The following is a 23733-nucleotide window of genomic DNA, read 5'->3' on the forward strand; positions in this document are numbered from 1 at the left end:
CCTGTGTGGGACAGAGACCACTTGGTGTGGGACAGAGACCACTTGGTGTGGGACAGAGACTACTTCGTGTGGGACAGAGACTACTCCGTGTGGGACAGAGACTACTTAGTTTGGGACAGAGACTTCTTAGTGTGGGACAGAGACTACACTGTGTGGGACAGAGACCACTTGGTGTGGGATAGAGACCACTTGGTGTGGGACAGAGACCACTCTGTGTGGGACAGAGACTCTTCTGTGTGGGACAGAGACTACTCTGTGTGGGACAGAGACTACTCTGTGTGGGATAGAGACAACTCTGTGTGGGATAGAGACAACTCTGTGTGGGATAGAGACAGCTCTGTGTGGGATAGAGACATCTCTGTGTGGGACAGAGACTACTCTGTGTGGGACAGAGACTACTCTGTGTGGGACAGAGACTATTTAGTTTGGGACAGAGACTATTTAATTTGGGACAGAGACTACTTAGTGTGGGACAGAGACCACTTGGTGTGGGACAGAGACTCCTCTGTGTGGGACAAAGACTCCTCTGTGTGGGACAAAGACTCCTCTGTGTGGGACAAAGACTCCTCTGTGTGGGACAAAGACTACTCCATGTGGGACAGAGACTCTTCTGTGTGGGACAGAGACTACTCTGTGTGGGACAGAGACTACTCTGTGTGGGACAGAGACCACTCTGTGTGGGACAGAGACTCTTCTGTGTGGGACAGAGACTACACTGTGTGGGACAGAGACCACTTAGTGTGGGACAGAGACCACTTGGTGTGGGACAGAGATCACTTGGTGTGGGACAGAGACTACTTAGTGTGGGACAGAGACTTCTTAGTGTGGAACAGGGACTACCCTGTTTGGGACAGAGACCACTTGGTGTTGGACAGAGACTACTTAGTGTGGGACAGAGACTCTTCGGTGTTGGACAGAGACTACTTAGTGTGGGACAGAGACTCTTTGGTGTTGGACAGAGACTACTCTGTGTGGGACAGAGACTACTTAGTGTGGGACAGAGACTCTTTGGTGTTGGACAGAGACTACTTAGTGTGGGACAGAGACCCCTCGGTGTTGGACAGAGACTACTCAGTGTGGGACAGAGACTCTTTGGTGTTGGACAGTGACTACTCTGTGTGGGACAGAGAGTACTTAGTGTGGGACAGAGACTACTTAGTGTGGGACAGAGACCACTTGGTGTGGGACAGAGACTCCTCTGTGTGGGACAAAGACTACTCCGTGTGGGACAGAGACTCTTCTGTGTGGGACAGAGACTACACTGTGTGGGACAGAGACCACTTGGTGTGGGATAGAGACTACTCTGTGGGGGACAGAGACCACTCTGTGTGGGACAGAGACCACTCTGTGTGGGACAGAGACCACTCTGTGTGGGACAGATACTCTTCTGTGTGGGACAGAGACTACTCTGTTTGGGACAGAGACCACTCGGTGTTGGACAGAGACTACTTAGTGTGCGACAGAGACTACTTAGTGTGGGACAGAGACTACTTAGTGTGGGACAGGGACTACTCTGTTTGGGATAGAGACCACTTGGTGTTGGACAGAGACTACTTAGTGTGGGACAGAGACTCTTTGGTGTTGGACAGAAACTACTTAGTGTGGGACAGATACTCTTCGGTGTTGGACAGAGACTACTTAGTGTGGGACAGAGACCCCTCGGTGTTGGAGGAAATCTAACATATTCAGCCAATAAGGATGGTCCAGTAGCGTTTTGCTGCAGAGGGACAGAGGAAGCTGTGCTCCATGACAGCAGGTGTGAGCTGTCACAGAGCGCAGTTGCGGAGCAGTGAGACAGAATTCATGGCAAAAGTTTAGATATTGCAGCGATCTGTGACAGATGTTGCTTCTCTATAGTTTAGTGGGTTCTGGTATATGAAAGAGGAGAAGGATGAATGACCAGCAGACAGATCAGCTGTTTAGCTGGAATATGGAAAGAGGAGACCCAGCAGCCGGAGTCTGACACCAAAGCGAGGGTTTTAAAAGCAAAGCTTCCTCTTTGAAGAAGATGAGCTGGGTCATGAGCTGACACTAAAAAGAAGTGTTTTTATCTTTTCGGCTTTGTTTTGGTTAGCGGTCTGCTTAGTGACGTAAGCTTCGGGATAGGGATGCACGTTTACCAAAATGTCTTTAACCGGCTATTGACACCTCTTAATGGTTAATAGCCAGTTAACCGGAAACCAACCACAACTCCACCCCCAACACACACAAACATTCGCCTCCTCTCTACGAATAATAACGCTATAATAATAACGCTTTTACCATCTACCTATCTATCTTCCTTTTAATATAATTCTGACGCACACCTAAAGTCCCACACTCATTACGTTTATGAACCAGAAGTAAAGGGAGAGTGGGATGACAGCTGGAATGTCCGTCAGAACGAGTTGCACAGCCGACCGTCTGAGATCAAATACACAGTGCTGCTTGTGATTGCGTGCTTATAAGCACAACCTGGAGGCCACGGTTTAAAAAAATTTGTTTTCTTACATTAAACTAAATAATTACACTGACATTTCAAATTAGGAGTCAGATACAAGGAGTGTCACGGCACACTGACCTGTTCCTGGTCTTGGTTCAGTTTGCGGCGCCGTGTCCTGCCCGGCTCAGCGCTCCGATGTGAGGCTTATTGTGTTCCACGAATGAAATAACTAAGAATAAACTGATCCAGCGCTGCCTTGTTGTCAACTGCTTCCTGTTTGGGCACATTTATTTGGTAATGTGGTAAGCTCATTTCTTCTTCTGCAGTCACCCAGTAAACATATTTGATAGCGGCGCTCTTGCACCCTCTGGTGGTATAAAATATATTGCACCTAGCGCACCAGAAGGACTTGAAGCGGTTAATCGGGAAAAACTAGTTTACCCGGTTAAAACGTTAATGGCAATTAACCGGTTAACTATGTATGTCCCTACTTCGGGAGGGGCGCTCAATTCTCAGCGTGTCCTGCTGAAGAGAGACATTGTGCAGTCTGGCTCACCGAAATCTTACGCCATACAGCGTGCCACCTTTCTGGAGTTCTCACAGTGTGACATGAACAATCCTGTGCACGGCCAAAAATCACACAGTGTCATCCAGGCCTAAGGGAGAACCCAGCCACCCCGTGGAGAAATCTCATTTCCAAGATCTCGTTCTTTCAGTCACTACCCAAAGCTCGGGACCATAGCTGAGTGTAGGAACGTAGATCCACCGGTAAATCGAGAGCTTCGCCCTCTGGCTCAGCTCTCTCTTCACCACGACAGATTGGTACAATGCCCGCATCACTGCAGACGCACCAATCTGCCTATCAATCTCACACTCTAGCTTTCCCTCACTCGTAAACAAGACCCTGAGATACTTAAATTCCTCCACTTGGGGCAGGACCTCATCCCTGACCTGGAGAAGGTGTTCTACCCTTTTCCTATTCAAGACCATGGTCTCGGATTTAGAGGACCTTTAAAATTTCTTCAGGAATTTTCTAGTAATCTCCATTCCATTCCATAGTGTAATGTAACACTTAACAAAGTAATCTGAGTCAGAAGAGGTGATAGTAGTTTTTATGTGTTATATGTAGGCATAGGTACCTTTGACATTTTAATCTATACGGTACCAATTCCAGGTACCTATGAATCAATACCGGTACTTAACTGTACCAGTTTTAGATACCTTTGAGTGTTTAATAACCATTTAAATTGATTTTAAATGAAATGTATTATTTTCCATATTTGATAAATATCATGATAAATAACAAACAACTGTTAGTATTTTATCATCGTAGTGTTGTACAAAGTTCTTGAATATGAAAACCTTTAACAACAACAGTTTCTAAATGACGCAAAAACAAACCCAGCTCTATGCCCTCTCTAATAACTCTGAGGAGGAGGAGACCATGTATCATAAACTACAAGTGAAACTAAAGCAAACTTTGATACCATACAACAGTTTGTATTATAATATTGTGGTGTTTCACTATCTAAACCCAGCCAGATGCCATACCTATCCCTAGTTATTTGGGTCCTGTCTCACCCTGTTCTTTCTTTTGTTATTTTAAGGAGGAAGCCCAAACTGCGCAGCATGTAAGTACTGACAGAAACATGTTCCCCTTTCTATGTGTTTACATCCATTTACCGTAGAATTTTTATGTTTTCACATATGTCCATGCAGATATATACCATGATCAAATTCTGCTCATTGATGCTAGATACACCAATTAGCTAAGAAATTATGATCACCAGCCTTAGGTTAGTTGGCCTTTAGACAATGCAACATTGTCAGGTGGAGGTGTCTTTTTAGCAGTGGTGTCTTATATGTAGTAGTCTTTGTAACATTGAATACGTTTACATGCAGCCAATATCCGGGTTATGATCGGGTTAAGGTCGGTATTCGGGTTTCTGAGTTGATCAGCATAACCCGTTTACAAGCATAAGTAGAAAGAGTTACCCCTAACTTGCATAACCCGATTTAAATGCAGACGCTGGGGTAGCGTCAGGACGTATGGACTACGTCAAGACGCAATATGTGTCATTTCCGGTTCTTCTTGTTCTGGTATCCGTGAAAACAACAACATGTTTCCCAGTTCGGAAGAGATAGCAACCGTGTTTGTTTGCGCTTTAGTGCTGGTATTGACCCACCAGCAGACAGATGAAGACAGAGGTTTCCTCGTCACTCCAAAAAGTGTGGTGCTGTGCCGCGACTCGCCATGTTGCTCCCAACTTGTTTACTTCCGGTGTTCTGGCGCATACAAGACATCTCGCTACTCAAAAGACCAAGATTCCTTGCGAACAGAGCATGCACAGAACACACGCTTTGATGGGGATATCCCGATATGCGTTTACACGACCAAACATTCGGGTTAGAAAAGGGTTACCCCAGGTGTAGGAACCTGAGCATATCCGGGCTTTTCGTGGTGTTTACATGGCCGTGCGGAACCGGGTTATTGTGAATATTCGGGTTTTAAAAGGGTTACTGGCTGCATGTAAATGCACTCTATGTAATCTCTATTAGGTCACATTCTTTTCTGGTTAGGATTTATTTTAATGGGTCTCTTTTGGTAGCCTGGTCAGCCATGCCAATGTGTCCTTATGGGAAGCAAAAGGCCTGGTAACGCCCCCATTCAAATAACCCCACCCCCTGAGAATTCTAACCGAGCCAATCAGCGCTGAGCAGCGAACGTCACCCACCGCGACACAGAGTTTATGAGCTGTCATAAACAATGGCTATGATGTAGCTCATCACCACCAGTGTGTGAATGTGTGGGTGAAAGAGTCACTGAGGTGTAAAGTGCTTTGTAGTCCTCTGACCTTACAAGGGCAGGCAATTTGTTGGTTACTTGATTTTCATTGCATTAGATTTGCACAGATAAGGTCAGATCATTTTATTTTAGTTTTCAGACCTGACTTTTGACCTCTGAACCCTCTCTAGACATTTTTGATGTATTGAAAATTTGACTGCTGTTGAATAGGTTGAACTGTGTTGAGGGCATGGCAGACCAGTGAAATAGTTAGTTTGGTGGCAGATATATCCAGGGGGTCATGGTTGTCATAACATAATGGTGACGTCTAAATTAAAATGACTTCCCTCAACTAAGTAGGAAAGAATCTAAAAAGCATCAGCAGCACACATGAACTTATCTTCATTTGTCTTCCATTTTTAAGCAGGCTGCTGGTGCCGGATTCGTTGCTGACTGGTCGGCAGATTTTGGTTCATTAGCAACAAATGGAGATGCTGTTGCTACCCAAGGTGCTCCAGCTGAAGGCCTGGAAGGGGAGCTGGGCAGCCCTCAGGTTGGGGCTCAGGGCTGGCAGCCAGGTGGAGACACAACTACATCTACGCAGAGCAGTTATCCCAAAGCAGTGGAAGATGAGGTTAGCAGATGGGAATCTTCAATTAACTCAAACAGTTGCTTCTCTGCACCCGGGACTGAAAAAGATGAAACTCACAAGGTGGATGCAGACAGTAACAGAATGGGCCAAGAAAATCGTAGGAAATCCACTCCAGGACTTATTTTCACTAATGAGTTTGGTGAGGAGTTTGAGGAGAGCACAGGAGACAGAGGAGACAAGTGGTCGAGGTCTCTCGATGGGTCTGGTTCTGAGTATGAGACTGCTGAAGAGTGGGGTGATGGTGGTCAGGGTTGGATGAGTGCCGAAGATGAACTTTCATATAGAGATCAAGACGCAATCACACCCTCAGAAGAAGAGGGACACATATCAGCAGGTCTTCCTCAAACAGAGACTATTTCACCTGAAGGCGATGGTTTGGAGGAAGACCTGAGACCAGTATCTAATCTGACACCAGTTATCAGACGTCTTTATGACCCTCCAGACCAAGACGGAGAGCAACATTTGTCTGCTAGAACAGAGATGTTTTGTTGTAAATTAAATCCAGATCCACTTCCTGGATCCCAGATAGGACTTGGATCTAAATCAGATCTGTTTGCCGAATCCCAGAATGGACTCTGGTCTGAATCGGATCTGTTTGCTGGATTCCAAAGAGGACCCGGGTCTGAATCGGATCTGTTTGCTGGATCTGAGAGTGGACTCAAATCTGAATCTGATCTGTTTGCTGGATCCGAGAGTGGATTCAGGTCTGAATCGGATCTGTTTGCTGGATCCCAGAGTGGACTCAGGTCTGAAAGGGATCTGCTTGCTGGATCCAACAGTGGATTCAGGTCTGAATCAGATCTGTTTGCTGGATCCCAAAGAGGACCCGGGTCTGAATCGGATCTGTTTGCTGGATCCCAGAGAGAACCCGGGTCTGAATCTGATCTGTTTGCTGGTTCCCAAAGAGGACCCAGGTCTGAATCGGATCTGTTTGCTGGATCCCAAAGCGGACCTGGGTCTGAATCAGATCTGTTTGCTGGATCCCAAAGCGGACCTGGGTCTGAATCAGATCTGTTTGCTGGATCCCAAAGCGGACCTGGGTCTGAATCAGATCTGTTTGCTGGTTCCCAAAGAGGACCCAGGTCTGAATCGGATCTGTTGGCTGGATCCCAAAGCGGACCTGGGTCTGAATCAGATCTGTTTGCTGGTTCCCAAAGAGGACCCAGGTCTGAATCGGATCTGTTTGCTGGATCCCAGAGAGAACCCGGGTCTGAATCGGATCTGTTTGCTGGATCCCAGAGAGGACCCGGGTCTGAATCGGATCTGTTTGCTAGATCCCAGAGAGAACCCGGGTCTGAATCTGATCTGTTTGCTGGTTCCCAAAGAGGACCCAGGTCTGAATCGGATCTGTTTGCTGGATCCCAAAGCGGACCTGGGTCTGAATCAGATCTGTTTGCTGGATCCCAAAGCGGGCCTGGGTCTGAATCAGATCTGTTTGCTGGTTCCCAAAGAGGACCCAGGTCTGAATCGGATCTGTTTGCTGGATCCCAGAGAGAACCCGGGTCTGAATCGGATCTGTTTGCTGGATCCCAGAGAGGACCCGGGTCTGAATCGGATCTGTTTGCTGGATCTGAGAGTGGACTCAAATCTGAATCGGATCTGCTTGCTGGATCCGAGAGTGGATTCAGGTCTGAATCTGATCTGTTTGCTGGATTCCAGAGTGGACTCAAATCTGAATCGGATTGGTTTGCTGAATCCCAGAGAGGACCTGGGTCTGAATCGTATACGTTTGCTGGATCCGAGAGTGGATTCAGGTCTGAATTTGATCTGTTTGCTGGATCCCAGAGTGGACCCGGGTCTGAATCAGATCTGTTTGCTGGATCCAAGGGTTTGTTTTTTTTCCAGTCTGATCCATTTGCTGAATCTTCAGGAGACGGTGGGGTGTTCTCTGGCACAGGAACCAGTGGGTGGGATTCAGACCCTTTTGCTAACTGCTACTCGGAGGTCTCCTCAGGATCTCAGTCGTGCAACGCACCCTTCTTAGATCTTAAGGACACTTCTATCCTCAAATCTTCTGCCACTCAAACAAAGGGTGGAATGGCAACAGAAGAAATGAAAGACATGTCAAAAATCCTCCGAGAGCCAGAGCATTCAGACATGTCTGAAGATGAGACTGCAAACCGGAGATTTGAGAAGTTGTACAAAGAGCTAGAAACAGAGAAGGAAGAGGTACTGACCTTCCTCCCTTCGTTCCTTGATAGATTAGTATAGACTAGTGTAGAGGTTCAAACGGGATGCCCCGTTCTTGTACATGACCCTCACCTGGTTCCCGGTCTGACCCCATCCCTCGCTGTTCCATGTCTCAGTGCATGTGGGGGGTGGGTAGTGCCCAGTGACATCCTGTCAACATGTAGAGCTGTTTTAGCCTGATTCCATAAACATGTCCCTCCTGATGTCCTAGTGTGTCTCACTGTCCTGCCACGTCTCCTGCAGCTTTTAATTGTGATTTTATTTCTTAAAACATTTTCAAATATTTATTCTGACCGTCATTTGAACTAATTTCCCTACCTTTGCTTCATGCTACCTGAAGGATGCTTCTGCTCCATCATTTTTTGCTGATTTTGACCAGATGGTGAGTTTTACAATCATTACTTTAATGGTAACAAGTAACTGATCCTGTTTGGTGTTTTAACTTAACTTCTGGAGATGCAAACAGAACAGAACAGATGTGTTTGGGAGGAATTGAAACAGGAAGACCATGAGCTGATTTAGGATCAAACTGTGATTTATGAAACATGCAAGCAGTCATTTAGGAGAAAACAGTCTCCACTGGCACAGCCACATATGAGGACAGCTTCACATGTGTGGTGGTTTTCTTTTCATAAAAGAAAAAAGGCAAAAGTGAAACGACAGAACCTCCCGTTACATCAGAAACACAAGCTGCTGATGGAGAAGACCCACCTCCATCAAGTCCTGCTGCAGAAGACGAGTGGCGGGGTCCTGCTGCTGCTGCTGCTGAGGCCGTTGTGACTTCATCTGTGGACGGAGAAGTAACAGGAACTCGAGCTGCACCTGCTGGTGAGAAAGAGGAACAGCAAGCTCCTTCTGCTGAAGAACACAAAGCCTCAGATGAGTTACAAGATCAAACACCTTCTGTAAGTTTTACTGAAAATCATCATCATTACCATCATCATCAGCATAATCATCATCATCACAGTCACCATCATCAATATCATTACCATCGTCATCAGCATAATCATCATCATCATCATGCGCATAATCATCATCACAGTCACCATCATCAATACCATCATCATCATCATCATTAGTACCATCATCATCATCATCATCATCAATTCCATCATCATCACTATCACCATCATCTTCATCATCAATTCCATCATTATCATCATCATCACCATCATCATCATTATCACCACCATCATCATCATCAGTCACCATCATCATCATCGTTATCACTACCATCATCATCATCAGTCACCATCATCATCATCACTATCACCATCATCATCATCATCATCAATTCCATCATCATCATCATCATCATCAATTCCATCATCATCACTATCACCATAATCATCATCATCATTAATACCATTATCATCATCATCATCGTCATCATCACCATCGATTCCATCATCACTATCACCATCATCATCATCATCATCATCATCATCATCACCATCATCATCATCATCATCATCGTCATCATCATCATCGTCACTATCACTACTGTAAGAGTTGGTAAATTGAGTGCTTTAAGAGCTTAATTTATTACTTCTGCTTATGACCAATAAGCTGTGATACTCTATATAAATATAGAACATCAACCTGCTTGGTCTTTGGATGTTTAATCAGAAGATTCTAGGATTCTTTGTTTGTTCAGGGATTGTAGAACACTTCGTCTTGATTCAAGGAAAGAGTCAGGTTTATAAAAGTAAGAATTTATTTTCCAAACAATTCAAACATGGCAAGTTAACTAATATTACTGTGAGTGGATGGATCTAGGTGGATGGATTGTGATCTATGGTGCCTATGTGTAAATATGACGTTATCAGAACTTTCGTATCTAGAAGAACTGAGTTCTGGGTGTAAAAGGGAAGAATTTGGTTTGTGTTAAGCTATGAAGTTGATTTTTGTCAAAAAGGCGTCAGACACAATCTGTCATGTCTACGTACCCCAAGTGGAGACTCTTTTGGATCCGAGATGTCAGGGGGTCGGGTGACCCCAAGGTACCAAAGTCCGTAGGAAAACCGCAGTACAACCAGGTCAGTCCAGAGTCATCTCCAGGTTACAACAGGTTGTAATTAGTTTGCGTCTTGAATGGACTCTTAAGGAATCTTGCATCAGCTTTGTTCTGCAGGAACCGTTTGCTGTGTCAGCAGTAGGCAGCTTTTATCAGGGTTTTGGCAGCTTGCCGTCCCAAAACATTCTCTAGAACTGAATGCTGAGTGATGGAAAGCTGGAATGCGACTGCAGAGTCACCACAGTGATACTGTTTTAATATTTTCATATTTCCCACTGATTTACTAACAAATCAGAATTGGCCATGTAAGAAAAGTTTTACCAAGAACCTCAGAAAACACACCTTCTTGAGATACCGGATGCTCTGATCTGGGGTAAAGAAATATCTGTGTGTCATGAATTTTACTTAACTTTAATTTGTTCTTGTGTTTGAGTGCATGTGACGATTGCCTTGTCATATCAAACATTACTGATTACCATATATATAAATCATTCAATGTAATACTTCATTTCATTTCAATAATTCAAGCATAGATTAATGAAACATTATTATTATTATTCATATAACATTTGTTAATTTTGTTTCATGAAAACGTTCACTTTATTGAGATAGTAGGCACTCCTGCGGTGTTATCAGGGCAGGCTTTGTTTGGGAACACAGGCTGACAACGTGTTCCTCCTGAAATGTCAACAAGGTTGCAGTATCCTTCTGGGCTTTTAGGAAGATAGAGCGTAAAATCCACCTTAGAGGATGGGACGCATGTCATCTTCATCGCCATCACTACCATCATCATCACTATCACTACCATCATCATCACTACCATCATCATCACCATCATCATCATCATCATCATCATCAATTCCATCATCATCACTATCACATCATCATCACCATCATCATCATCATCATTAATACCATCATCATTATCACCATTATCATCATCAATTCCATCATCATCACTATCACCATCATTAATACCATCATCATCAATTTCATCATCACTATCACCACCATCATCATCGTCATCACTATCACTACCGTCATCAACACCATCATCACCACCGTCATCATTATTACAATCATCGCTATCACCACCATCCTCATCATCAGTTCCATCATCATCTTCACTATCACCATCATCGTGAGCTGTGGTGGCCTCTTTGGAGGCTGCCATCAGCCAGCACACTGCTGCCAACCACCTAACATTCTCTCTGTGTTGATGATAAAATTTAGCTTGATGTAAATTCAGAGTTTAAAGTTTCTGTATTGTTTCTAATGTTAATGTTAGTTTAATGTAATGTTAGTTTCCTGAATTGATGTGTTTAATCTGTTTTTCCTCCGAAGCCCACAAATGGAAGTCCATGCTCTAAGGAGCCCGAGACTGCTGAGGTAAGTAGAACTCAGTAACGTTCTCTGTATTGGATGGAAGTGAGGAGTGGCAGTACTGAGTCCTAGTTCTATTACAGCGCTGGTTAAAGCAGATCCTGGTATTCATGTAACATCCAGAATATCTTTTTCATTCACTCAACAGATTGCTCCTGCTGATGAGACAACTTCTTCAACTGAAGCAACTTCATTGGTAAATATTCCTTAACATCATTGAGATGTTGACCAGACCGGAATGGGACTCAAGACATTTACTCAGACAAATTTAAACCTCAAAATATTAATACATCACCAGCCCTCATCAGATGCAGTGATTTATGATAAATATCAGTGGTCAAAGTGAACAGAGTGATCAGAACCTTGGTCTGGTTCTTCAGATCACATCTTTGTTTTCAGTAGACCTCACTGTGTCCAGATAACAAGAACACACTGGATACGTTTCAGCTGAACAGGGTAGACTGTCTGCTTCTGGATGGAAATGAGCTAATCTGGGTGAAGCGGATCAAGTATCTCAAGGTGAAATTCACTAGTGAAGGTAGAATGAAGGTACAGAGGAGTGGACTGGGGCTTGGTCTTCAGCCATCTAAACCGTTCTGTTGTGGTGAAGAGCTGAGCCAAAACTAGAAGCTGTAGAGTTAGGCAAGGCAGCTTTATTTGTATAGAACAACTCAAACACAGGCAATTCAAAGTGCTTTAAAGAATCAAGAACCGCAAACATTTACCCACCAGTTCAAAATGTACCTCCCACACCATCGCCCTCATTCACCTACTGTTGGTAGAAAGTGTCCGCGTTCCATCCCATGAATGAAAACCAGAACATTCGTACGAACGGCCAAAATCCTGAGTTATGAAACTTGCTGTGGCCTCTCGTACAACCTGCTGATGATAAATCCCACCTGTGCGTACCCAGGTCTAATGTTTATTCAGTCATTTACATACAGAAACACCCTCATTACCATATTTGGTCACACCACATCCATGAGGGGAACGCCTGAGATCTTAAGGAAACTAAAACAGAAACATCAGTGACAGCGAGATGGAGGCTCTAGCTGCTGAAGTAGAAGTTCTCTCAGCTCAGGAACCAGTAAAAGACAAAACGCTGCCTGGAGAAAGTGTCAGAGGTGGGAAGCGCGGTCGGACAGAGGAGAGGTTCCAGTCGGAAATAAAACAGGAAAACATGACCTCAGATAAGAATCTTGTGTCTGTTCTAGTCTTGTTAGATCTCCGTGCTGCCTTTGACACAGTTGATCACAATGTTCTTTTAGAAAGGCTTGAACATGTTGTAGGGATCAAAGGTACAGCGCTAGGCTGCTTTAAATCCTACCTGTCTGATTGATATCATTTTGTAAATGTACATGACAAATCTTCATACTCCAGGGTTACTTGTGGAGTACCACAGGGTTCAGTGCTTGGACCAAATCTTTTTACTATATATATGTTTCCAATTGGTAAAATCATTAGACAGCATGGGATAAACTTCCACTGTTATGCTGACGATACTCAGTTATCTTAGGTGTGTTCTTGCTGAGCGTTATTTCTAATTCCATTTTGTCGTTCTTTTATAAAACACAGAAACGGTTTTGTTACCTGTTATTGACGCTACAGTTTCGCCGACGGCTGCCGGCTTCTTCAGGCTGACGCTGATGGTGGCGCGTCACTTCCTTCTCTGTATATCTGCAGGCAGCAGAGGACGTTGTCGCCCTCTACTGCCCACTCTCCCCTCTCCGACGATGCAGTCCCATGCATGGTCCAGCGTGTAAACTCCGTCGTCCCTGTTCATGGTCCCACATCCACGTCTCCTTATCTCGATTGCTTCCTTATCGGATCATAACCACTGAACAACAAAAATACAAAAGATGGATCAAGGAAGCAATCGAGTTAAGCCATCCTCCACGACTCACTGGGGATCGAGAAGACAGAGCAGACACACACACACACACACACACACACACACACACACACACACACACACACACACACACACACACACACACACACACACACACACACACACACACACACACACACACACACACAAGTAATGTGTCTATAGTTATATTGTGATGTCTTAGTAAATATTGTATTTGGTTGAGAGTTAAACTTTATTGTATTTATCCTAGTGGATCTATAATTAAACGGATAAACTAGTATTAGCACATCAAAAGTCAATGAAAACAAAAAGTTATTATCAGGAGAGAGAGAATGTATTAGTGGTTCCCTTAAGATCATTGCGGTCGGCTGACCTGAAATTGCTTATCGTCCCTCGCACCCGATTTAAGATTCGTGGTGATCTGGCTTTTCAAGTCCTTGCACCCTCTCTCTGGAACCAGCTCCTGCTCACAAACAGTCCCCATCACTGGCAGTCTCGGTTAAAGCTCATTTTTATAGGATGGCCTTCTCCTAATGCTTTTGGTTTCTGTTTTTTATTCTTTTTTTATTTCTTTTTACTACTTAATTAAATTTTTTTTTATGTTAATGTAATCTCATTTGCATTTTATTTTTCTCACTAATGTCTATGTTATTTTTGTTTTCAGTGTTTTTATGACTCGCTACCACATTTTTCTTTGTAACTTTTCCTGTTAATCTCCTTGGACCCCCTTTGAGGGTGGTGGACCGCACTATATAAATAAAGCATGATGATGATGATGATGACCACTTTCCACACTCGACTACTGTCTTCAACAATTTCTCTCTTAATTGCATTGTCTCAACTACAGTGGGGCAAAAAAGTATTTAGTCAGCCACCGATTGTGCAAGTTCTCCCACTTAAAATGATGACAGAGGTCAGTAATTTTCATCATAGGTACACTTCAACTGTGAGAGACAGAATGTGAAAAAAATCCATGAATTCACATGGCAGGATTTTAAAAGAATTTATTTGTAAATCAGGGTGGAAAATTAAGTATTTGGTCACTTCAAACAAGGAAAATCTCTGGCTCTCACAGACCTGTAACATCTTCTTTAAGAAGCTTTTCTGTCCTCCACTCGTTACCTGTATTAGTGGCACCTGTTTGAACACATTATCTGTATAAAAGACACCTGTCCACAGCCTCAAACAGTCAGACTCCAAACTCCACTATGGCCAAGACCAAAGAGCTTTCGAAGGACACCAGGAAAAGAATTGTAGACCTGCACCAGACTGGGAAGAGTGAATCTACAATAGGCAAGTAGCTTGGTGTGAAAAAATCAACTGTGGGAGCAATTATCAGAAAATGGAAGACATACAAGACCACTGATAATCTCCCTCGATCTGGGGCTCCACGCAAGATCTCATCCCGTGGGGTCAAAATGATCATGAGAACGGTGAGCAAGAATCCCAGAACTGCCATGTGAATTCATTAATTTTTTTTCACATTCTGTCTCTCACAGTTGAAGTGTACCTAGGATGTAAACTACTGACCTCTGTCATCATTTTAAGTGGGAGAACTTGCACAATCGGTGGCTGACTAAATACTTTTTTGCCCCACTGTATATTGGAGTGTTTACTGTGTGAAGAGCCTTGAGACGACTCTTGTCATGATTTGGTGCAATAGAAATAAACTGGAATTGGATGGATGGATGAATTGATGGACGGATGGATGAATAGAGGTTAGTGAGTTTGATGAAAGCTGGGTTCTCCTCCCAGGAGAAGATGCCGATCCCCTCTGTGGTTATTGAACCTGCCTCCAGTAACGAAGGTGATGATGACCATGACGCTGACATCATCTCACCTACGATAATAGGTGGTAACGTTGTGACAGGTGAGCATGCCAGCATCACACACATGAGTGCTTCTGGAGGAGCTTCAGGACTTCCTGCTGACTTTCTTTATAAGGTAAGCCTGTCTTCTTCTAACAGCAGCCCATAGAACGGGATCTCCTGTAGTTTGGGTTAGAACCATAACGGAAACTTTTCCATCCTGCAGGTGGAGACCATGCATGATTTTGAGGCTGCTAATTCAGATGAGTTGGACCTGAAGAGAGGAGATGTGGTTCTGGTTGTTCCTACAGCCTCACTGGAGGATCAGGTGAGCGCAGGTGCTGCAGCGTAGCTGTTGTGTTCCTCACCTGGTAAGCCTCACTGATGATGATGTTTCTGCTGCAGGATGCCGGCTGGCTCACTGGGATTAAAGAGAGGGAGTGGATAACACTCGGCACCGGGGCTCAGAGAGGACTGTTCCCTGAAAACTTTATCCAGCGTTTGGAGTAACGACACCTGTCCATGAAATAAGGAACAAGTGACTAAATTCTGTAATCAGGTTGTCTAGTCAGCATGTAGCTAAGTGAACCCATGAGAGAAAGCTCCCACAGCGGTGTGATGCTGCAGAGTCAGAACCAGTCCTTAGGACGTCCCCAGACTTGACTCTTATTTCTAAGCATGATGTAAACGTGTGTTTCACCCTCTCTGCTAACTACATGTTTCAGTGTTAAAATAGTCACGTGAAAATATGAAGATTGATGTTAGAAAGAAATCTGGATGGTTTAGAAGCTGTTGTAAAGATTGTTCCAACGAACTGGTGCCGTTCTCTGAAAGTGCTTCTCAGTGTGAATGAAAACTGTTTATTGGTTCTCACCATCGTCATGATTAGGTTCTAATATTTAATACTTTTCTGTGTCATTGATCTAAGTGTGTGTGGTCATCAGTGTTTCATTTGTAGACATTATTCTGTCTGGATTTATGAAGAAATTGGTGCAAAGCAGGCAGAAAATGTGACTTTTACTTTGAAAAATGAAAAAAGTCTGACATTTTTCAAAGAAAAAAATGTGAACTAAGCAAATAAAAAAGCATCTGCACCATCTAGTATGCACCCATTTTCTGGCTAAAATAATCCCAAGTAAAGAAACCAGAACATATTATTAACATCAGAACCAAGACCCAATCACCGTCGGCAGGAGCGGACATCCTTCCTGCTTTCAGCCGGAACAGCAGCATCAGAACCAAAGGTGAAAACCTGAAGGAGCCTGCGTCTGAAGAAGAAGAAACCATCTTTTATGTACCGCTTCTCAAGACAAAATCAAAAGGCACTTCACAAGAACAATAAAAAAATGAAATAAAGACATTTCAAAATTACTAAAATATAATAAAAAATGGGAAAAATAAAATTTCTGAAAAAAAAAATGTAAGGGAAGGGAGAGAAAATGTATAAGAAAGAGGAAATCAGTGGAACCCGGGAAAGGCGGAATAAGAGCAGCGGATGGTGTTGAAGGCCCCACCAAAGCCTGAACAGGTGAGTTTAAAAGAGACCACTGATCTCTGAGGATCTCAGTCTGATCTTCATTCAGCTGTAGAAAGTTCCCAGCCATCCAGGTTTAATAGTCTAAGCAGGTGTGGAACAGCTGCAGCTTAGACATCTCATGGGAATTAAAGGAGATGTACAGTTGGATGTCATCTGCGTAAAGATGGTAGGAGATTCCTTTAAAGGAGCTCAGGATGTGCTGAGGAGGAAGAGCAGAGGCCCCAGCACAGAACCTTGTGGGACACCATGGGAGGTGGTGGAGGACCTAAACTTGGAGACAACCACAAAGAAGCAACGCTCAGACAGATAGATCTTCAGATGCTTCTTCAGGTCTTTCCCGTCCACAGCTGAAAGTGTTTGCACCTGAACTGACCCGCTCTGACCTGAACCTACACTGACTTGTATAAAGTAGCTGCTTCTCTAATTATTGATTCCCTATATTATTATAATTTCATTGTTTATTTCTTAATTCTAATTTAGCTTATTTATTTGTTCTTGCACCAAGTACCGCAGCCATTTCCTGATGTGATTCCCGCACATATGGATATAAAACCTTCTGGTTCTGATTATGAAAAATAGACCCCTCTTAGGTATACTTCGTCTTCCCAGAACTTTGGCCAGAGCTCAATCTGAAGACTTCATAGAATAATTCCTAAAACACAGAAAATGTTTTAAAGATTCAGTGGTCACACAGGATCTCCATCAGAACCGAACCCAACCACAGGTTGGGCCAACATTTTATCCTGCTTCCTGGACCAGGTGACCAGATTTACAATGGTTTTCTCTATGTTTAATGCTCCTTCTGTCGTCCTGAAAAAAAGGATGTAAAGCTCTCTAAACCAGTCATCTGCTCTACTTTGTGTCTGCTTCAATGACATCATTATGGTGAGACGAACATTTGTAGTCCTACGCATCTTTTCACACAAAACCTACAGTAAGTTTTGCTGCCTGCAGAAAGTCAGGACTTAACATAAAAATGTGTTTAATCTGTGACACATATCACTCAGGATTTATCCTCTCATAGACTTGCATTCATTTTGTTAGGGTTTGGAGCCCCTTTGTCTGGAAGTGAAAGGGGTCTCTACTGTGGGGTTTTGGAGAGAAAGGGGCAGTACCAGGATGTGGTGCATGTCCTGTCCTCTGATCTCAAAAGTCCTGACAGATTCTGAGCCTTAAACAAGATTAAAGGAAATCCTCTCCAGGCTTCAGCTGCTCACCGTTTCAGGAATTCATCCCGACTGAAGCGACGTTTTTTTTTTGTGAAGGACCAAACTCTGAGACGAAGGTAAGCATTTTATTTATCTGTTTATGAATCTAGTTTGATGTTAGTTTAGGTTAGTTGTTACCTGAGATTACCTGTCTGAACCTACAGAATCCAAAACCAGATAAAGAGAAAAGTCTTCATTCAGTTTTTATTCAACCTCACAGATCTGTGTGTGTGTGTGTGTGTGTGTGAGAGAGAGAGAGAGAGAGAGAGATTGGCTCAGGGGTCAGGACTTCACCCTGTTATCATCTGGTTACTGTCTGACAGTCAGACTTGGTGTCTGAGTGTTTTTAAAAGAACATCAGTTTTAATAACCCTGTTTAACACCATCAGCAGCATCGTCTCTCCTGCCTCTCCTACAGCCTCCATCCACTCTGTTACAGACTGTGAGAACTTTCTGTCTTTCTTTGTGGACAAAGTCAATAAGGTTAGATCTAGCATCTCTCCTTCAGCCTTATCTCCGCCTCTCCCGATTCCAACCCGGACCATTATCCTAGATAGCTTTGCTCCTGTTTCTTTGCCTGATTTAACCAAACTAGTTAACTCTATGAAGACCTCTGCATGCCCCCTCCACATCTTACACTCATCTTTGTTTAAAAGTGCTTTTCAGTCCATCGGTCCCAGCGTGCTCTCTATAATTAATGCTTCTCTGGTTTCTGGTCAGGTCCCTGCTTACTTTAAAAACGCTGTAATCCACCCGCTTCTTAAAAAAACTGAGTCTTGACCCCTCTCTTGATGAACATAACATCTATGATAGTTTCCAGTCAGGTTTTATTTGTGCAGACCTACATAGCCCTGCTCTAGACCAGGGGTGTTCAATTCCAGTCCTGGAGGGTCGGTATCCAGCACGTTTTAGTTTCCACTCTGCTTTAACACACCTGATTTCAGTCAGCGGGTAATTAACAGGCTTCTGTAGAGCCTGATGAGCAGGGCCACCTTAACCAGCTGATAGGCCCCAGGGTAGAGAGGCTCAGTAGGCCCCTCTTGGGGGAATGCAGGTGTGCACTGGTGGAGGAGGTGCTCTGGATAGCTATTTTAGTCAGGTGATTGTATTATATTCTTGTAAGTGGTTGTCCTTCCTTTTCTTTTTCTGTCCCTGAAACCCTTATTCATGCATTCATCACATCACAAATCCACCAATACAACAGTAGCTGGTGTCCCATCCAAAACCTTCACCAAACTTCAACACATCCAGAATCTCCTAACCCACATCTCTCTTGTCTATTCAACACCTCCTTTGGCTTCTTCTCACTCACAGCATCACAAGTCCTTCAAAACTTGGCCCCTCCTACCTCTCTGACCTGCTCCACCACCGTGCCCCATCCCACTCCCTCCCCCACCTATGACCGTCTGAGTTTGCCTGGGTTAGGGTAGGGGTCAGACGGACCGGAACCTCTGAAGATACAGCTGTTCTCCCTCCGGCAACTTGAAGTGAGGAGTTGTGACACGTCTGTCTTTTATTCTTTAGTTTGTGCTCCGAACATCAGCACTGATCTAAAAGGTTTTCTCCATTAAAACGTTGCTATGAATGAATGAATGAATGAATGAATGAATGAATGAATGATTTTATTCACTTCATCATTTCTTTACCTGACAAAAACAGTTATACAGATCACCTCCTCCTCCACCCTTCATTTCAAGTTTCCCTACATCCAGAGCAGCACACCCTGAAATGATCTAAATTGTTTGATTGGTCAGCTCATGGTCCAGAGGTCACACGGGAGATGTAGGTCATCTATAATTTGGATCAATTAGCAGCTAAGCTGAATGACTGAAAACCTGACAAATAATAAAACTGCATTTTTGTGTTTGTTTAACCAAAAATGATGGGCCCCTAAACCTCATAGGTCCCTAAACTTCATAGGCCCCTAAACCTCTTAGGTCCCTACATCTCATGGGTCGCTAAACCTCATAGGCTCCTTGGTCAGTAGCTGGACGTAACATGCAGCAGTTCCATCAGGGTTATCCTTGGAAACCTTAAAGCAGGCTTTGTTAAGTTGAGATGGTTAATGTAACATATTTACCCTCAGAGCAGTGTTTCCCAAGCCTGGTCCTCAGGGACCACCATCCTGCTTGTCTTTCATGTTGCCCTTTCAAACACCAGTTTGTCTCTGCTGCCACACACCTGACTTGAATGTGTGATTAACCGGTATCTGCAGCTCTTGACGTCCTCCTGAGTAGCCAATGTAAATCAGGTGTGCTGCAGCAGAGACATGGAAAACATGTAGGACAGTGGTCCCTGAGGTCCAGGGTTGGGAAACACTGCCTTAGAGGAGGTAGACGGTACTTCTTCCAACGTGGTTGCTCTCCAGGAGAGGTCAAAGATTGGAAGCAACTTTTACAGTTTAGTCCAAAGTCAAACATCACATCAGTAGTAATGAAAAAGCTCAGAAAACTTTCAGTTAAGCAAAATCCCAATTTCAAAAAACTCCAAATGATTTTAAAGGCATAAACATTGATCTTAGTTCTGCCTTAAGCTAAGTTTTTTTACTTTGACTAAAGTACGACTTGTTAAAATGCTCCACACCAAACAAGTCAAAGTATTTTGTGTTTATTTTCTCATGAACCACCGCTAGTTTGTTGCACCTGAACTCAGTAAACAAAGTGTTTATGCACCAAGTAGAGCGTAAACATGAATACAAGCTAACCATGACATTCACCCCCTGCAGGTCGACAGGATGCAGCCTACCTGGTTGCTAGGGGCATGTCTCTGGGTGCTATGTATACCTGTGGCTCATACAGCTACCTTTAAACTTGCTCTTGTTGGCCCATGGTCATGTGACCCGATGTTCTCCAGAGCAATGGCAACAGCTGCGGCTAACTTAGCACTGGCTCGGCTGCATAGCGACGGCGATGTGAGTCGAGGATACTGGTACGATGTGAAGCTGCTCAATGAGGACTGCTCAGCCTCCAAAGGTTTGTTAACCAACCAGAGAATAACCAAAAACATTCATAAGCAGTAAAGTTGGCAGACCAATGAAACATCATAGTTTGCCTCAGTTTGTTATCCTGATCAGAACAATTCACACAGATGAAATGTGATCTTTTTTCAGCCCTCACTGAACTCGGGGAGATGGAGGGTTATGGCCATGCATACATTGGGCCCTTTAGCCCCGCCCTCTGCCATGCTGCATCTTTGTTTGCCCAGCATTGGGAGGCGGGTCTTGCTTCTCCAGGCTGTCTGGACGCTGACTGGCCAAATCTGCCTCCCATCACTCCTCCTACCAGAGTCCTCTTCACTGTGCTCAGATTCTTTAGCTGGGCGCACGTTGCAGTCATCTCAGGTGAGAGTACAGCACCATCATGGTGTAGATGGCCCTGCCAGCTGGGACATGAGATTATGGGATGCTTAAGAACAGTGTTAAAGTATCCTGTTTCATCATGCATCTCCTATCTAGATGTGTCATTTTACTGAACTTTTACAGATCTGCCATAACGTGTTAGAGCTCGAGGTTTTTCTAGGTCCAGGTGGACTGATACTCTAAGCAACTGTCTGACTTCAATGCCTTCTACATTCATTCATATGGGGTTTGTGACTTGTGTTGCCACAATAGTAGTAGTTAACAGGAAATCGCTTCATTTTCATAAAGTCCAATGTCCTATGACCCCTTAAAATCAAAATGATATAGGTGTATTGATAAGGCAAACTTGTCAAGTCAGGTTTATTTATAGGGCGCTTATAAAACAGCATGCTAGCTGACCTTAGTGCTGCACAAAACCATCAATATGCATAAAAAAGGATGACATCAAATACAAAACGGGTAAAAAAAACGACAACAATCTAAACACTTAAAAAGCAGTAGTTGTAAAATACACATATAGACACGGGTATAAAGAATAAACTCAATCCCAGACGTCCAACCAAGGCATCAGTAGGGCCTGAGATCACACGGGATTATGCGTAGCATTCTGGGATGTGGTGGGCATGTTGGTAGCCTCACAAGTGGAAAAAAAACAGTGAACACCAGAGAAAAAGCAGATTTGTGGAAAGAAAGTGTTAAGCAACATGTTAAAATCCTCAAAAGGATGCAGAATATACAGGGATGATAAATAGAGATGCCAGGGACCGTTGTGAACAAGATCAGCATTAGAAACGATTCGGATCCATGTGAAAGACCCAAAACTGGAGCACCGACAACAAGTTGTTGCTGCTGCAGTTCTGCATAGCAGACATTTTCTGTTATCTTGTTTGTGGTGTAAGTTGATGTAAACATTAGAAGACAAATGTTCGATTTGCTGTTTTTTTCTAGTAAAACCTTTAAAACTGTTGTCCCATAGAAGTGTAGCAGGAGAAGTGTAAGGTGTAAACCTTTACCTTGGGAACAAGTTTTAAGTTTCCTACGGTTATTGAATGCATCAGAGCATGTGGCGATCCTAAGCCAATCAGGAGCTAGGAATGGTTTTAAAGCATGCCCTGGCTTTTCTTCCATCAGACATGCAGGGAAAAGCCAGACTGATCCCACATTGCCGCTACTGCCTTTGGGTGCTGACGAGCGGTGGCGCCGCCATCTTGGATCGGTCGATCTCCCCCACCCACCCATCATTTCAAAACTGCATTTTGCGTTTACTTGTGTTATCTTTGACTAATGGTTAAATGTGTTTGATGATCAGAAACATTTTGTGTGACAAACATGCAAAAGAATAAGAAATCAGGAAGGGGGCAAATAGTTTTTCACACCACTGTATGACAGAGGAGCAGAAACTACTACTCAGCCATTTTAATAAACAATATATACAGTATAATTTTTATAGATTACAACAGAAATGTTTGTGTAATTCTTATACATATAGTGTTTAGGGATGGGTACCTTTGACATTTGAATCGATCCGGTACTAATTCCCGGTACCTACAAATCGATATCGGTACTTAACGGTACCAATTTTCGATACTTTTGAGTGTTTATTATTTTAATTCTCTTTTATAATTAAATATAAATTTTTCTCAATATATAACAATATTTGATAAATATCACGATAAATAACATTCAACTGTTTGTATTAACATCGTCCTTGTAGTTTTATAAGCTGATAATTAAACTGAAGCAAACATCTTTACTGTGAACTAAATTTACTGTGTATCTTCATTCCTTTTGCTGTCTTTTTTCATTTGATTTTTCCTACTGGGAAGTTAGAATTTCCGAGGAGAAAGCGAACGCACCATTAGGTGATTACAATGGTAGCAATGGAAGCTAACATACCAAGCTAACGTTATCTTAAACAGTTTATTTAGCTGCTGGAGCAGATTAAAACGATGATGCCTCACACTTAGATCATTGTCACTGGTTTTGTCTTCACCCGTCACATTTAGTAAAGTGAAGCCAAACTTTAGAGCGCGTTCATGTTCTTCTAGTCGGGAATTCGGAGTTCCGAGGAGAAAGTGAATGCACCATTAGCGAAACGGAAGCTAACATATCAAGCTAATTATATTTACCTACTGGAGCAGATTAAGATGAGGATGTCTCACTTAGATCGTTGTCGCTGGTTTCATCATCACCCAATTACCCATCACATCTAGTGAAGTGGACCCAAGCTTTAGCCTGCGTTCTTTCTCCATGCTGCTCTGTTTACAACTGGTTCACAGCGAGCGACGACATAACGCTCTTGCGCATGCGCAGCTGTCTTGGCAAGTTCTCGTTATGATGGACGGGTACCGAAACAAGAAACCGTCACGAAATGACGTGAATCGGTGCTCGGTCGGTACTATGGAATTCGGTCGGTACCTTAAAAAGTATCGAATTCAGTACCCATCCCTAGTGTCAATATAATTCAGAGAGGGTGAGAGAGAACAACTAGAACAAAGTC

At 43.5% G+C, this 23733-nt stretch overlaps 2 protein-coding genes across 2 annotated transcripts in view; both read left to right on the forward strand.

Annotated features, from left to right (window-relative positions):
• Window positions 1-16227, forward strand: part of amph (amphiphysin) — a 52839-nt gene extending 36612 nt beyond the window's left edge. The window contains exons 14-22 of the mRNA XM_015956463.3: window positions 4030-4053; window positions 5632-5841; window positions 8390-8431; window positions 8688-8954; window positions 11411-11455; window positions 11598-11645; window positions 15078-15266; window positions 15357-15458; window positions 15536-16227. Coding sequence (XP_015811949.3) covers window positions 4030-4053; window positions 5632-5841; window positions 8390-8431; window positions 8688-8954; window positions 11411-11455; window positions 11598-11645; window positions 15078-15266; window positions 15357-15458; window positions 15536-15640 — 1032 coding nt within the window. The 3' untranslated portion in view covers window positions 15641-16227. The remainder of the gene's footprint in view (window positions 1-4029; window positions 4054-5631; window positions 5842-8389; window positions 8432-8687; window positions 8955-11410; window positions 11456-11597; window positions 11646-15077; window positions 15267-15356; window positions 15459-15535) is intronic.
• A 1639-nt stretch (window positions 16228-17866) lies between these two features.
• Window positions 17867-23733, forward strand: part of LOC107383747 (retinal guanylyl cyclase 2) — a 48356-nt gene continuing 42489 nt past the window's right edge. Inside the window, exons 1-3 of the mRNA XM_070541504.1 lie at window positions 17867-17952; window positions 20601-20847; window positions 20985-21215. Coding sequence (XP_070397605.1) covers window positions 20610-20847; window positions 20985-21215 — 469 coding nt within the window. The 5' untranslated portion in view covers window positions 17867-17952; window positions 20601-20609. The remainder of the gene's footprint in view (window positions 17953-20600; window positions 20848-20984; window positions 21216-23733) is intronic.

The sequence above is a fragment of the Nothobranchius furzeri genome, chromosome 11 (genome assembly GCF_043380555.1).
Source record: "Nothobranchius furzeri strain GRZ-AD chromosome 11, NfurGRZ-RIMD1, whole genome shotgun sequence".
In the NCBI taxonomy this organism is placed as follows: domain Eukaryota; kingdom Metazoa; phylum Chordata; class Actinopteri; order Cyprinodontiformes; family Nothobranchiidae; genus Nothobranchius; species Nothobranchius furzeri.